Source organism: Eschrichtius robustus, chromosome 16 (genome assembly GCF_028021215.1).
Source record: "Eschrichtius robustus isolate mEscRob2 chromosome 16, mEscRob2.pri, whole genome shotgun sequence".
In the NCBI taxonomy this organism is placed as follows: Eukaryota; Metazoa; Chordata; class Mammalia; order Artiodactyla; family Eschrichtiidae; genus Eschrichtius; species Eschrichtius robustus.
In genome coordinates, this window is record NC_090839.1 from 30,574,284 (window position 1) to 30,590,562 (window position 16,279).

Sequence of the window (16,279 nt, forward strand, 5' to 3'; positions counted from 1 at the left end):
GGCAACTATTTTGAAAACAGTTAGAAGAAAAATGAGCAAGACTATAAACATAGCTGTGAAAAAGAGGAGTCTCCTAGGTTCAAGGCTGGGTAATGGCTGGTGTCACTGACAGAAGAAAGATAGCAAGGGGACCCATGGGGCAGGGGGTGGATTTTGTTTGGGGCACATTGTATGAGATTGCATTTTAGAAAAAATTTTACCTTGAGTTTGTATTGCTTTTATAATTGGGGGAAGGGAATCTCTTTTAAAAGGGAAGGAAGAATATATTTAAAATTCCTACAAATTGGTTTTGAAGATAGAAAAGTGAGCAAAGGAACTTCTAGAAATGTATCCAGTAAATGTTCTTCAAATGGCCAAAATGAAATATGTAATTACAAGAATTGAAGCACTGTTTATAATAGTAAAAGATGGTAGGGACTTCCTTGGCGGTCCAGTGGTTAAGACTCTGGGCTTCCACTGCAGGGGGCACGGGTTCAGTCCCTGGTTGGGGAACTAAGATCTGGCATGCCATGCGGCACAGCCAAAAAAAATTGAAAAAAAGATGGTAAATAATCTAAACATGTATTAATAGGGGACTGGTTCAGTAAGCTCTGATATATCTCATACTACAGAGCTTCAGATAATTAATTAGAAATCTGTTTGTGTGCTGGTATTCAGTAATCCTCTAGGTTTATTGCTTAGTGAGAAAAGCAGTGGGAGACAGGGAAAGAATTTGTTTATGTGGGTATATGCATAAATTATCTCTGGAAGGACACACAAGGACCTGATGACATTGGTTGTTTCCCAGGAAGAAACTAAAAGGATGAAGAAGTAGAGTAGGAAGGAGACTTTCCACTGTTTCTGACCTTTTTGAAATTTGAACTATGCTAATTTATTACCCGTACAAAAATAAATCATTTGAAAAAATGTTTTTAAGAAGAAAAAGTGGCAAAGTCCACCATCTAATACAAATGTACAGTAAACATGAAAAGATGCTAATCCTTATTAGCAATATGAGAAACGGGGATGAAAACAGTAAAACATGGCTTTTTGTCCATTGGATTGGCAAATTAAAAGGATTCCTTGAACTACAAAAATAAATACTTCCTTGCCCACACTTTTAAATCTCCCATGCTCCTCTCTCCCTTAGTCACCCTCTCTTGGCAAACCCCAGATTCTCTAGCTACCCTGCACCATGCAGCTGAATATGGCTAAAGAAAAGCACCATGTTACAAGCCTCATTTTACGTTTCTGATGACTTCATCGTTGGCCATTAGTGCTGCCCTGCAGTCCTTCTGCATCTCCCACTGTTCTAGACCAGGGCTAGGCAAACTAGGGCCCAGTGCCAGAGCTTGCCTGCCACATGGTTTTGTGGGGGCCTGCAAGGTAAGACTTGTGTTTACATTAAAAAAAATTTTTTAATCAAAAGAAGAATATTTCATAACGTGAAAATTACATGAAATTTACATTTGTGTTCATATATAAGGTTTTATTGGAACACGGCTATGCTTATATATTATCTGTGGCTGCTGTCCTGCTCCAGCAGCAGTATTGAGACCATTCGTGGTACTCTTACTACCTCACACTGCTGCTCAGCACACAAGAAGCACAGTTGTGCAGTTGTAACTTGACTTTGTCTCTCTTCCCAACAAAACCTAAGATACTTTCTATTTGGCCCTTTACAGAAAAGCCTGCCAGCCTTTGTCCTGGATGATCATTTCATCCTCCTCTCAAACCTCAAACCTCCAATACCTCTCCCATCCTCATATTTAAGAAATGACCATGTTTTCTCTTTGCCTAGGAAAAAAGAAGCGATCAGAGAATTTCCACTTGCTCTTAACCACCACAGCTCCCCACCTACCTGCATTAGTGCTGTGGACCCTGCATCCCTCCTGTTCAGTGGATGAGTTGTCTGAACTCTCTCTGAAGTCAGCTACATTAGTCCTCTATTGCTGTGTAATAATATTACCACACACTTAGCATCGCAAAACAACACACATTTATCTTGCAGTCTTTGTGGTTAGGAATCTGAGCACATCTTAGCTGAGTCCTGTGCTTCAGGGTCTCAAAAGGCTGCAGTCAAGGTGTTGACCAGATGGGCTGTGGTCCCATCTGAGGCTTGACTGGGGAAGGATCCACTTCTGAGCTCACTTGGTTGTTGGTAGCATTCAGTTCCTTGTGGAATTTTGTATTTTGAAGTTCCTTGCCACATGGTGGACCTTCCCAGCATGGGTGCTTGCTTCTTCCAAACCAACAAAGAAGAGAGTATTTCCTTACAAGACAGACATTATGATCCACGTAACATAATCACATACATGTAATTGTATACGCTCCATCACCCTTGCTACATTCTGTTGGTTAGAAGTACATCACGAGTCCTGCCCACACTCAAGGGGAGAAGAAGCACACAAGTACGTGAACACCAGGAGGCAGGGATCTTGGGAGTCAAGCTAAAGTCTGCCACACCCACCCTCCACTTGGATACCAATTCCATCCTCTTTTGTCTCTTCAGGGACCTGACTTCACTATCCTACATCATCAGGTTTTCTTCTGGATACCTACTATCTTCATAAAAATGTGCTATAATTTCTCCCATTTTAATATTTTTAAAAACTTTTGCCTCCAGTTCCCCTCCAGCTACCCTCTATTTCTCTGTTTTCCTTAATTGTAAAATTTCTCAAAATATTTGTTCATACTAACTCTCCAGTTCCTCTCTTCCCAGCCTCTGTTGAGCCCATTTCAGTTAACCCCCCACATAACTCCCTTGCAACTGCCCTGTGAGGGCCGCCTATGACCCTCACATTGCTGAGTCCAGTGATCACTTCCTAACTCATTATCCTTGACTTTCATCAGCATTAGACGCAGTTGGTCATTTGGTTCTCTGTGGAATGCTTTCAGCATAGCTTCTCTCCAGGGTTTTTGTCCTCATTGGCTGTTCCTTCTCTGTCTCCTTTGCTAATTCCTCCCCATCTGTGGTCAAGGGCCAAGTCCTTGGACCTCTGTCAACTGACAGTCACTCTCCTAGGTGAACTCATCGAATCTCCTGGCTTAATACCAACTCCCAAATCTTTATCACCAGTTCACCCTCTCCCCTAAACTCCAGATTTATATATCCAGTTACCTACTCAACATTTCCACTTGGGCCTCTTCAGTTTTAAAGGGTTATTTCAGAACTCCCGATCTTTCTTTCCCAGCCTGCTGTTTCACAGCCTTCCCCACATCAAGAAGTGGTATTTCACTTAACTCAGATAAGAAGCCTGGAACCATTCTTTTTCTCACACATGTACATCTGTTCTACCTGCAAAATAATTTCAGAATCAAGTGTTTATCACTCCCCCCACCATGGCCCTCTGTCCAAGCCACCATGCTCTCTCCTCAGTAAGTATACTGGCCTCACTGGTTTCCCTGCTCCCACCCTTCCTCCTGTAGTTTATTCTCAACACAGCAGCATGAGAGCTCCTTCTAAAACTTCAGTCAGACCACATCACTCCTTTACTCAGAATCCAAACACTGGCTCACAAGGTACGACATGTCTGAGGGCTCCTTGCTCAGGCCAGGCAGGGAGTGCACCAGGGGCCTGGCCTTCTCCCTGAGGGCCCTGACCTTACCCCGCCCACTTCCCTCCCTCCCTCAGATGCAGCTACAGTGGCTTCAGCACCTAGACACACTCCTGCGTCATTCCTGAGATGCTCATTTCCAAGGGCCTTGTCCTCACCTTCTCAGGGTCTCTGCTCACATTCCCTGACCACCCTGTTCACAATAGCACTTCTCCCCACACTGCCTAGAACTGCTGTTCTCTTTTTCCTTCCCATACTGCATATCTTATTGTCTGGGGGTACTGCTACCCACCGCAGTCTCTACCACACAGCAGGCACTCAGTAAGGGTCTGGTGATGACACATTGAACAGGTGGACCGTGTCAAGGTGAGAGTCTGGATTCCTGGGATTTAGGAAGAAAATGAGCAGCATGGAACAGAATCAGCAACCATATACCAGTGCAGAGGGGCAGGAAAGAAGGGGCCAGAACTCTTGACATGAATGAGCAGCAGGCCAGGGCCCCCCAGGCCTGTTTTTGTTTTTTGTGTGTTTTGTTTGTTTGTTTTTTGGCTGCGCCACACAGCATGTGGGATCTTAGTTCCTCAACCAGGGATCGAACCCGTGCCCTTGGCATTGGTAGTGCGGGGTCCTAACCACTGGACTGCCAGGGGATTCCCCCACCCCCACCCCAACCCTGGCTTGTTTGTAGGTGGACAGCGAAGCCTCAGTGCTGGGGGTGGGGGTGAGGTTCTTCACCACTGCGCAACGAGTGAGCCCCTTAGCAAGCAGAATGGGTCGTGCGAGAAGGGCAGCAGGGGTGCACCCACCTCCCCAGAGCTGTGTGAGCTCCTGTGCCCACCCCCAGCAGTTCCACTGGATGATTGACCTTCCCAGGAGCACCAGCCTCGGCCTTTATCTGCTCATTGTCACTGTCACTCGCCTCCTTGGCACAGGGAGCCATTGTAGATGTGATAAGTGTATCTGCTTTGTTACAGTGCGGGGGCAGGACGGACAGGGACCTTCTGTGCCCTAAGCACAGTCCTGGAACGGGTGAAAGCAGAGGGGATTTTGGATGTCTTCCAGACCGTCAAGAGCCTGCGGCTGCAGAGGCCACACATGGTCCAGACACTGGTATGCTGCCCTGCATGTTTATCCATGCCACCACACCATCTGCAGCTCCTCTGCCAAAGCCACCTCAGGGGGGAGGCTCTTTTGAGGGGCCCATCTGATAGTCAGAAGACTGTGTAACCACAGACTCATCCTTCCTCAAGGTGCCTCAGACAAACAGAATGAGCTTTGGGAGGCAGGAGAGCAGTGGGGCCATAACCTAGCCCCACACCAGTAAGAGATGCAAGTGGCCTCTGTGAAGGCTAGAAGAGGGTGCCCAGGTGCCCCATGGGGCTCTTCACTTCTCCATGGGTCCAAGGTGGGGAAGACTCAGGAGTACCTCCTCTCCTCAGGCTCCCTTTCAACAGGTCTCCTGACAGCCTAGATGACCAGTAACCACTGAGTATGTGGACAGACATGAGCTCATGTCTGACCTCTGCAGGCCTAGGACCGCCATCTGCATGTCCAGTCTCTTCTATCTGTAGAAGGTAGCTGCACTCAGCCCAGAGGGGAATGCTGTCAGAACTCTGGCAGGCAGCTCAGGGCTCAGGTGGAAATCCAAAAACATTCATTTCCTCTTAATTTTCCATTTTTTTAAAAATGGGTTTGTCAGGAGCTGCAGGTACATTTTTCTCTTCAGTAACTACCCTGGCCTTTTCCCCCACCTTTCACTCTGCAGGAACAGTATGAGTTCTGCTACAAGGTGGTGCAGGAATATATTGATGCGTTCTCAGATTACGCCAACTTCAAGTGAGAAGCGATGAGGCCCCGTGGACAGGAGAATTGCCTTTAATATTTTGTAATATTCTGTTTTGTTAATATACCCAAAATTGTGTATATATCTTACAACTGTTTTAGAAATTGGTACATAGGCTTCTATTACCTGTTAGGTGGAGATTTTATATGTAAATGTGTTAGTACTGATAGTCCTTTTTCCAATGTTTTATTGGGGAATTAAATAGTGTGATGTTTGGATTGATATCATGAAATCCTCTGCCTGGAAATTGGGCTCTATTGTTCTTTGGTTTATACATCTTTTCCTAAAGAAGAAACACAAAACTCATTCCAGGTAGCTAGGCATTAACTAAGAAAAAAAGCACAAAGTTATCAGAGCTCTTGAGGAAATTGGTTGTCCCAGTGCCCCCAGTTAAGACCGCTCTCCCCTCCCTGCTCTGTAAATAATCTCTCCCCTTTCCACCCTTGCCCACCTTCTCGTACCGCCTACATCCCACCATGGCGAGTAGAGGGACCAGAGTGGTATCTCTGGCACCACACTAGGGATTATCAGGTAATAAAAGCTTTGACTCCCTGAGGAAACGTCTCTCCCTTTGTCTGGGGTGGGGCAGTCATACCAGGGCTGGGGTTCTCCTGGGCCACTCCCGTCCCTGCTGTTACTGTTCTGTCTTAGCTGGCTGCAGAGAGGGCACAGACTCCCTGGCTCCTTCTTTCCAACAAACACAGCCCCTCTAGCTCTTAGGTAGTTATCAGGACCCTTCTTTCACTCCCAGCATATCTTTGGTGCAGTGGTCCTAGCCAGCCTTGCTCCCTGGGGAAGATGGCCAGGGTCCTCACTGCTTCCCTAAGTACAGAGGCATGGAGGAGAGAGGGGTGGCTTGGCTTTCGGCTTTGAGTCAATTTGACCTCTCCAGTCCTTGGTGCTTTGCTGCAAAACTATCTGGATCATGTCGCTCTGTCCAGAGCAAGTGTTTATATCTACACTTATTGTGTTAAACCGCTTCCATTTCCTTTCATATCTGTCCTCATTTCCAGGACTTTTATGTGGAAGTGCCTCAGATCCAGAGGCCAGGATGGTGGGAGTCTTAGATCCCAACTCGAAATTGAGCCTAACGTGTTAGACAGAGTGTCTTAAATAAGGTGGATGTTCATTTATTTTTCATGTTAACAGTCTACCCAGTCCAGAGACCCAGTATCCTCCATCTCATGGTCCCAGTGTCCCTTAGGATGTTGTTCTCATCCTCATGGTTGAGGTCACTGTCTTTTCCCATGGAGAAGCAAAAAGAGCTTGGGCAAACAATTTCATTTTTAAAGACATGAAGCAAAAGTTGCACTTTTCACTTCCACTCATACCCCATTGGCTAAAACCTAGTCATAAGACCACACTGAGCTACAAAGGGTGCTGGGAAATGTGGTCTTTAGTTGAGGGCACAGCTGGGAGGGTGTGTCTGTTCATGGCCTCCTTTCTTCATGATCAGCCCAACACAGGAACAGGAGAGGAAACCGGTTGCCATGACTGTCAGTGCAGGGCTGAGAGAACCTTGCAGCCCTCGGGGCCTTTCTTAAGGATCAGGGGCCAGGGGCACCTCGGGGCTGCCAGGAGTGAGAGGTGGCACCCCCATCTGGCCCATGGAGGCATGCACAGAGATCACCGCTGCCGTGCTTGCTGGAGGAGGTAGGACTTGAACTGGACCTGCGGGATATTGGAAGTTTAGATGAGCGAAAGGAGGAAAGATCAGCGGAGCAGCATTACAGAGGGCCTCAGATTCCAGGCAAGCAAAGACGCAGTGGCTCCAAGATAGAAGCCACGTTCTGCACCACATATTCAGGGTGTATGCACGAAGCCCAGGAGCCACGACAGACCACCTTCTGGAAGGTTGCAAGGGGTGAAGTCGTGTAAGTCAGTAGGTGTACTCTGGTCCTTCTGTAGGAACCAAGGAACTGTAAGGGGCAATAAACTCAAAAGTCAGGAGGTTTAAAAGAAGCATGGATAAATTAAGCAAAGACAGAATCTAAAGAATTTCTGGTGAGGGGTGCCATGCTTGGGAAGGAAACCCTGTCTCTTTGCAAGCTACCTATTGGTGCCTCTGTGTAACCATGTCCAGGCAGATGGAGGAGGGCAAGCCGTGGGTCAGCAAGCCATGCAACGAACATATCCCCTGGTTGCTAAACAGACATCTTCAAGCAGGAATTATCCCAGCTCTTTGCTTCCTTCTCTCCCTCAGCTTATAGGTATGACTCATCACTCCCTCTTCACCTCTTTCTTTTCCTGTATTATTCAGAGCTCACATGGTGTCAGGAGACATAAACCCGACAGGCTCAAAGGGAAGTGTATTGAGGCTCACATGGCACAATTGTGTGGGAAGGGCAGAGGAGATTGCTTCATCTAGTGCCCACTCCTCAGCCAGTCAGCTGTGACTGTGCCCACTGCACACCCAAACTTCTGGGGCCTGCCACACTTGCAGAGACCTCACTTCATCAAATTGTCTCTGTCCTGGGTTTTCCTTCATCCTCTACCCCCACCTGCCCAATATGCTCGTCTTTCATTTAAAAGAAGAAAAAGCAAGCACTTCCCCCATGCCTAAGTTCTTCCATTCCCGCATATTCCTTCCTTACCCTTTCATCCTCAGTGCTGAGCCCCAGGGATCCACTGTCTCCCTGTCCACTAGCACCCCGCTTGGTGTAATGACTGCCTCCTGACTTTTATCCTCTGTAGCTTTTCCTCCACAGCCCCCTTCCTCAGAGGTCAGGCATTCCTGCAGTCTGTGTGGTGTGGACCCTCAGCCCTCCTCCAGCCCTGAGCTCCTGGTCCACACACGCCGCTTCCTACTGTGATTCCACAGGGTGGCCCAGAGGCACCAGTCTCGGGCTCTGCACACCCAGCGGTTTGCCCAGTCGCCAAAGCCCACTGCCCTTTTGTTCAGCCTCCAGCATTCTCTGCCCCCACCCACACCGTCCCAGCCCTACTCCCACTGAGCACCAAACCCACAGGCCTGCTCCCCCCACAGATCCCCCCGTAGTTCTTGTGTTAGCTCTTCTCCATTTTGTCTCTTACCCTAGAGCACCCACTGCAGCCCTATTGCTGAGACTAGCTAACTCTCCATCCTTCACCCAGACCACCTGCTCAGGGGGTGTGCCCCTCTGTGCTCCTACAGCACCTGAGCATTCAACTCAAAACCTCTGCTTTCCCAACTGATTACAGCAGCCCCCAGACTGGAATAATGTGGCCTCAGGGCTGAGTGTGAGCTAGAGCTCAGTGCTGAACAAATGGCTTTCTGTGTCCTGCTGAGAGGGATACAAGGATGAATTCCAGAGTTTATAATCTGGAAGGGGAAAGCAAATATTCCTGAAAGGCGAAGTATGTGGCCAGAAAGAAAGGGAAGCTTTCCCCTGGGAAGCTTGTTCTTGTTTGGATTTTTCAGGAAAAACCACAATCAAATTACAGAAAAAATAAAGGCACCCCATTCCTTTTTTAAAATAAACACCAGGGCCTTTGAATAAAACATTCTGTAAACCCAAACCAGAACTAAGCTAGTTTACTGAACTCAAAGAATTGTTTTCACTAAACCACAAAGCAAATGTTTTCCTAAAATTTACTTGGTTAACCAATACATAAAGGGACAAAATCTGTTTCCCAAAACAGTTTAACTGATCATACGGTCCAAATATTCATTTCAAGTAAGTCAGTTTGGGAATTCACCCATGCCCTTCTGCCTGGGCAGCTGAAGTCGAGGTGCCCATGATGTCATCTCCCCCATCTCTGCCACAGAATTTGACACACCTGCTCTCCCAGTGACCAGCCACTGCGATGCCCAGCCTGACCCTGCCCTCGCACTTGCTGTTCAAATTGCTGTCCAAAGACGGAGATTGGCTAACCCTATAAGTTGGCCTCTGCCCCCCAGAGGCTGGTGGCTGGCAGCGGAAAGCTGAGCTGATGCAGACTAAGGCGGGAGCCGTTTCTGGCATTCCAGGGGCTGTGCCCAAATCCATGAATGGTCCTGGGCCAAGTACAGGATGAGGAGGGGTTGGAACCTTGAGGGACAAAATTATTCCTACCGCCTTTGGATAGGCCCACAAAGGCTGCACTGCCCCCTTAACTGGGCCCCCTGTCAGGGACCTGCTTGGAGGAGAGAGAGGCCACCTGTGGGGTAGCTATGCCCCACCCAAACCTACTTCCACCTGGAGTGACCCAGTCCTGGTGCCCAGGTGTGTGGATGAGGACCATCCCACCCAACCCATTTTACAAGTGGGCAAACAAGCCCTCAGGAAGAGTGATCATAGCTCTCCCCAGACTTCTTAACAGGCTGCTGGGCTCCTCACTCTTAGGCCCCCACTTTTTTACCAGAGAAAGCCCTGAGCTGGGTGGGACTCAGGGAGACCCCAGGCATTGCCTCTCTTAGGGCCATAATTTGCTGTGTCAGAGAGGGCTGTGAGGGCTTTCTAGACCTAAGGGCAGGAGCTTGAGAATGCAGCTAGGGAAGTGGCTAGATGAGACTTCAGGGGCATAGGCCAGGCTGAAGCAGGAGTCCTGTGACTTCAGATCCCTGGGAAGATGGAAGAAGGAGGCATCTGTCTGGTGACCCCAGGACCAGCAGCTGAACATACACTGGGAAGGGAAGAGAGTTGGTGGCGAGCTGCCACCCGTCCCCTCTTTGAGACATCATTGGAGTCTGTGGGCCCAGAGCAGTGGGTGGAACTACCTGAGCAATAAATCTTGGGTCTGGCTGCCTGGGTTCCACTGCTGCCTGGAGGAGCCACCTCAAAGGAGCCACTTCATCCACAGCTCTCCCTCAGTGAGTGAAAAGGCTGCCCTCCCCAGGGCTGGGGCTCCGGGATGGAGCTCTATTCTGGGTGCATGGTACACTGCTCCTCTTCCCCCTCCCAAGTCCCTCTACCCCTGACCCATGCCCAGAAAAGCCCCCTTTCCCTCATCTCTCCCCAACAACACTATTCCTGTGCCTGCTGCCCCTAGCGTGGGAGGGACAAGGGGTAGAAACCCTTGCCCCTGTAACCACCACACATCCATTCCACATCCCCAACTGCCATGGAAGAGAGATAGCAACCCACAGGGAAAAGGAGCTGAGGGCCTGCCAATAACATCCCCCAGCACTGGGTGCCCCAGATGCCCCCACACTGCTGCCTGTCTCTTGAACAACTCCTCTGTTCCCCTCTCCAACCTTCTCTCACTTCTGGGATCCCTGAGGGAAGAAAGGGTAGTCCTGCCCTACTGGGGAAGGCCCTCAACTGGCAAAGTGGGGAGCCTCTGTGCCCCAGGGGTTCTGGGAGGTGGCTAGTTGCCAGGAGCCCTCAGGGTCCAGACCCCTGTAGTCCTGGTATAAGGAGCAATAGCAGAAGAGAGAAGAACATGAGGAGACACTGAAGCTGCCCCTGCAACGCCAGTTGTCCAAGGGGACCCCGGAGGAAGAGGAAGGGGGTACGGATGGGAGCACTCCTTGAGTGCTGTCCACTGTCCCTGGGAGCAGCCCTGCCATGGCCAGCTTTGGGCTAGGCCTCCTGGTGCTGCTGCTGACCACCCACCCTGAACCCTCGAAGGCTCAGCACTGGTCCCACAGCTGGCACCCTGAAGGAAAGCAAGCCTCCAGCTCACTCCATGACCCCCAACATACTCCTGGGCCCCCAGGTGAGTTGAAGGGTCTCCCCAGCCTAAGTGAGAAGAAGAAGGTGCTGGCTGGGGCTCTTTCATCTACCTCAAGCCTTGGGTGGAGGTGGGGAGGGCAGGCTGCAGCCTCAGTTCCCTTCTAAGGAAGGGTTCTGGGCACTGCAGCTCACAGCCCAGGCCAAATTGTCCCCAACCTCCCAAGCGATGTTCTGGCTCCCCATAAGGACAGTGTGCCCAGGGAAAGTAGGACCATGGCCCGGTGGCTCCTCTGCAGGAAGCAGCACCTGGTGCAGACACTGCTGGTAAGTAGAGTGAAAGGCCCCCAGCGTTGGCCACTAGGGGCCAGCTAAGAACTGGCTGGGGGTGAGGGGGAATGATACACCACTGAGTTATTTATTTATTTTTGGCTGCCTTGGGTCGTTTTTGCTGTGTGCGGGATTTCTCTAGTTGCGGCGAAGGGGGGCTACTCTTCATTGCAGTGCGCAGGCCTCTCACTGTGGTGGCTTCTCGTTGCGGAGCACAGGCTCTAGGCGCACGGGCCTCAGTAGTTGTGGCACATGGGCTCAGTAGTTGTGGCTCGCGGGCTCTAGAGCGCAGGCTCAGTAGTTGTGGCTCGCGGGCTTAGCTGCTCCGCAGCATGTGGGATCTTCCCGGACCAGGGCTCGAACCCGTGTCCCCTGCACTGGCAGGCGGATTCTTAACCACTGCGCCACCAGGGAAGCCCCAATCCTAGACAATTTATGATGAAATACTATGTTAGATTAAAGTAAAAGATTAGAAGTCACTAGTGGACTAGAAGGAGGTACTAAAAACCTCCATAAATAAGACAGTGGCGGCTGTGAAGTCCCCTAGGCTTCTAGACAGCCAAGTGAAGCCAGTGTGGCTCAAGGTGGGCAGGCCCACAGCCAGTGGAAAGAGGTGAGGGGTGCGACCTCACACTCCGCAGTACGGCCCCGATAACCAGGTGGTCATTGATACGTGCACTGGGAATGACTCAGTGATTGCAGAGCTCCCCAAGGCCAATAGCAAAAGATAGGTGTAGGGAGATGGTTTATTATTTTGCAAATTGTATTTTAAAGTGCACCATGGGAGCACGATAACTAAAGGAGAAAGAGTAAATTCCTATAAGGCAAGACCTTATCGCCTAATTTCAGTCGGTGTGAGCTCCGGTTTTTAGATGTCAGGTGGGCAACGCCCGTTAGCACAATGAGCTAGAGAACCCGCAGGCTGGGTCTTCTAGGAGGCTAGGGGGCGTCCGCAGGACGTGGGAGCCGCAACACCGGCCGTCGGCCAATCCTGCGCAGCGAGGCCAAGCCGGGAGGCGAGGGAAGAGGAGGGGGAGGGTAAGGCCGCAGCTCGGCGGTCAGGTGACCAGAACGTCCGGGGGAATGATCGCCCCCTCCTCCCGCAGACCCGACCCCGAGCGCCGCGCCCCGCTGCTCTCCAGTAAAGGTGTGAGGTCCCTGAAGTTGTTGCATCCTTTGTCCCCTCTCTCTCCATTGAGACCCTTCCCCGGGTGGGGGCTGGAGGGATGCAGGTCGGAACCCGGCCCAGCAGAGAGGACACAGCCAGGTTCCGGGGGGCGGGGGCGGGGGCGGACGCAAATGTCAGCGGGCAACAGAGGGTGGGGGCGGAGCCCGCGGACTACGCGTCCCGTGGTGCCCCGCGGCCACTTCCGGGCCCCCGTAATGCCCTGCGGCGTGCCGGACGCTGGGCGGTCTGGCCATGCTTCGCACGCTGAGCGCCCGGGGCGCGCGGCCCATGGGCCGGCCCCCAGCCCCGTTTCTGCTCCCCGTGCGCTGCCGCAAGACCCGCCACGACCCGCCGGCCAAGTCCAAGGTCGGGCGCGTGGCGACCCCCCCCGCTGTGGATCCTGCGGAATTCTTCGTGCTGACGGAGCGTTACCGTCAGTACCGCCAGACGGTGCGCGCCCTCAGGTGTGTGTGACGGAGGGGGAGGCGGTGCCGTCCGGCGTGTGTGTTAGGGCGGGCAGGCGAAGAGAGTGCCGACCTTGGGCGCGTCTCCGTCCAGGCTGGAGTTCGTGTCCGAGGTGCGCAAGAAGGTGCATGAGGCCCGGGCCGGGGTCCTGGCAGAGCGCAAGGCACTGGAGGACGCCGCTGAGCACCGCGAGCTGATGGCCTGGAACCAGGCGGAGAACCAGCGGCTGGGCGAGCTGCGGTGAGTGGGGCGGGAGGCGGGGCGGGGCCGCCTTGCCGGCCCGGAGACACCCAGCCACGCTCAACCTCGGCCTCTCACTCCTCCCAGGATGGCCAGGCTGCGGCAGGAGGCGCGGGAGCTGGAGCGGCGGCAGGCGGAGGAGGAGGCCCGGCAGGCCCGAGAGGCGCAGGCTTGGGCGCAGCTCAAGGAGCGTGAAGTGCTGCAGCTGCAGGTGGGCCGTGTCTCCAGAGGGTGGGGCTGCAGGCCGCGAACTCCGCCGGTGCCGCGAGTCCTGCGCGCAGCCAGGTGGGGGAGGTGGGGCCCGGCTACATGCAGAGGGAAGAGAGTAGCCTTGAGTCTTGACACGGGGTTAGCAAGTGAGGATTTGGAAGAGGAGGCGTGCAGGGAGAGTGCCTGTCAGGCGTGAAGACCCGGAGGTGAGAGTTGACACTGCAGTGTTCACGTGGCTAGCCGCTGTCTGTGAGACTGGTCCCCGCGTTCCCCAAGGAGTTTATATTTTGCCGTGAGGGTGGGAAAGTCACCGAAGGGTTTAAACATTTTGGCCTGGGATGGCAGGTGTGAGACTTAAAAGCAGGGAGACCAGTTAGAAGTGATCCAGCGAGAATGAATGAGGCTTGAGTTAAAGTAATAGAGGGAGAAGGACAGTTTGAGAGACATTGAGAGATCTAGGCAATATTGAGAGACTGATTCCACCCAGTGAATTGTCACAGCTGGTGTGTCTGGGTTTTGGCCGAAGTGTCCAGGGGAGGATTGTCTAAGAGAACTGAATGTGGCAAAGCTGCCTGATGTTCTTCCACTGGAAGGTCGGCGGGGTGCTCAGAGAAGACCTGGGCTGCAGATATCTTTCCCACAGGAGAGCTGGAGCCCCTCCCTCAGTGGGCTAAAGGCTAGCAGGCATGTTCTGAGGGCTCCCATTCAGCTGGCCTTTTCTCTTCCAATAGGAGGAGGCAAAAAACTTCATCACCCGAGAGAACCTGGAGGCGCGGGTGGAAGAAGCGTTGGACTCCCCCAAGAGCTACAATTGGGCCATCACCAGAGAGGGGCTGGCGGTCAGGCCACAGCACAAGGGCTCCTGAGGGCCCAGTAAGGACAGTGCCCACCCAGGGACCGTGGGGGTGGGGGGATTGGGCCTGATCTGGAATAAAGCAGTTGTTTCTTATGAAGGAGGAGGCTCTACCTATTCCAGTGCAGCCTTCACTTTTGGGCCTCAGCACCCACCACTTGGTCAGAAACTCCACACACACAGTGCCCTGTTCTGCACCCATGTACAACTCTTAGCAAAACACCAGACCTTAGAAGTTTCCATCTCACAGAGGAGCATAGTCCCCTCGGCAGCCAGGTCATCTCCTGAGTATCCTCAAGGTCAGTGGTTGGCATATTGCAGTCCTTGGGCCAAATCTGACCTATTGCTTCTTTTTGTAAATAAAGTGTATTGGAACACAGCCACAGCTATTCATTGACTGCTTTCACACTACAATGGCAGAGATGAGCAGGTGCAACAGAGACCTTATGACTTGCAAAGTCTAAAATATTGTTATGTGCCTTTTTAAATTGAAATATAATTGATTTACAATGTTTTGTTCGTTTCAGGTGTACAGCAGAGTGATTCAGTTATACATATACATCTGTTTTTTAGATTCCTTTCCATTATAGGTTATTACAAGATAATATAGTTCCCTGTGCTGTACAGTAGGCCCTTGCTGGTTATCTGTTTTATATATAGTAATGTGTATATTTTAATCCCAAACTCCTAATTTAGCTGCCCCCCCCCCATTATATGACTTTTTTTTTTTTGGAGGGCCGCACCATGCGGCATGCAGAACTTCCCCTACCAGGGATCAGACCTGTGCCTCCTGCAGTGGAAGTGCAGAGTCTTAACCACTGGACCACCAGGGAAGTCCTATATGACTTCTTACAGAAAAAGTTTGCTGACCCCTGATCTAGGGCTTTCAGGCTCCAGCAAGGAGCAGGTATCACCCAGTAACTGAGCCACAAAGTAGCCATTGGCCAAAGACCTGTTTCTGCTTGACCCTGAGTTTTGCTGGCCAGGGTCTGGTGTGCCCAAGACACAGAAGGCAAGAAGACCCCATTTCTTCTGGTGGCCCTCTCCACCCTTGGCCTCGGTGACCCACATTTACCCTGGCAGTGCCAGCTTCGTTGGACCACACACCAGATTGGTGCTGGCAGAGGCTTGATTGACCTTTATAAGGTCAGTGTGGCTTGTCAAGCACTTGGAGCAAACCAGAAATACTTGTGATTAAAGTTCACAAGGTTGGGGACTTCCCTGGTGGTCCAGTGGGTAAAACTCTGTGCTCCCAATGGAGGGGGCCCGGGTTCAATCCCTGGTTGGGAATCTAGATCCTGCATGCATGCCACAGCTAAGAGTCCGCATGCCACAACTAAAGGATCCCGCAGGCCTCAACTAAGACCCGGTGCAGCCTAAATAAATAAATGTTAAAATAAAATAAAGTTCACAAGGTTGAATAAGTGAGCATACAGATCCACAGCCCCTACTCAGGTGCAGGCCCTCCAAGAACATCCAGGGTGAGGAAGAGACATGTTTCTCTGAGCCAGAGCTTATGTCCCTTTGCCACCATTCACTGAACTTTGCCTAGATACCACCAGAGGAAAAAACAAAACAGAATCCTTGCTTCTTTCCCTAATTCCCATGTTGTAGATAGGACCTGAGACCCTCAAGAAATGAAAACCTTTTAGGGAATATGGGCAATCCCTCACGTTCAGGTAGGGAAGCAGGTAATAGAGATGCAAGCAAAGGGCCATGATTATCATAGTGCCTAGGACACAGTCCCCATCAGGGTATTGCATCCCTGAGGGCAATGGCCTCCCTCCTCAGGCTGGTAATAGCTCTTCCCTGGCACTGAGCCCAGGCACAGCACAGTGGAGTCCTGGATTTCAGGTGCTCAGCGTAATTTCTAGGGTGAGAGCTGATGGGCACACATTGTGGGCCATGGATTATGCCCACAGCCTTGGGCTTTGTTATGGTGAGGAGTGGGCCATCTGGTCCCCTGCAGAGGAAGCCTTTGGTGAGCTTTCACATGGGACATTGAGCCTGCTTGGGGAAGTCCCTGCTCCTCTATCAGGATCCAGACAAGCCATCTGTCTT

At 51.5% G+C, this 16,279-nt stretch overlaps 3 protein-coding genes across 5 annotated transcripts in view; all 3 read left to right on the top strand.

Moving 5' to 3' along the window:
- The window catches only part of PTPRA (protein tyrosine phosphatase receptor type A), a 184,988-nt gene extending 179,049 nt beyond the window's left edge, over positions 1-5,939 (top strand). For all 3 annotated transcript variants that reach the window (XM_068565366.1, XM_068565365.1, XM_068565367.1), the window contains 2 exons: positions 4,511-4,646; positions 5,302-5,939. In XM_068565366.1, the coding sequence (XP_068421467.1) occupies positions 4,511-4,646; positions 5,302-5,376 (211 nt within the window). In that variant the 3' untranslated portion in view covers positions 5,377-5,939. The remainder of the gene's footprint in view (positions 1-4,510; positions 4,647-5,301) is intronic.
- Positions 5,940-10,847: 4,908 nt separating this feature from the next.
- On the top strand, positions 10,848-12,013 carry LOC137750372 (progonadoliberin-2). The gene is made up of 3 exons (XM_068524752.1): positions 10,848-10,998; positions 11,143-11,279; positions 11,924-12,013. The coding sequence occupies exons 1-3, from the start codon at positions 10,848-10,850 to the stop codon at positions 12,011-12,013; spliced, it is 378 nt and encodes a 125-aa protein (XP_068380853.1).
- A 653-nt stretch (positions 12,014-12,666) lies between these two features.
- On the top strand, positions 12,667-14,597 carry MRPS26 (mitochondrial ribosomal protein S26). Its single transcript, XM_068566108.1, has 4 exons — positions 12,667-12,914; positions 13,009-13,155; positions 13,243-13,366; positions 14,097-14,597. The coding sequence occupies exons 1-4, from the start codon at positions 12,703-12,705 to the stop codon at positions 14,229-14,231; spliced, it is 618 nt and encodes a 205-aa protein (XP_068422209.1). The 5' UTR covers positions 12,667-12,702; the 3' UTR covers positions 14,232-14,597.
- Positions 14,598-16,279: the final 1,682 nt, after the last annotated feature.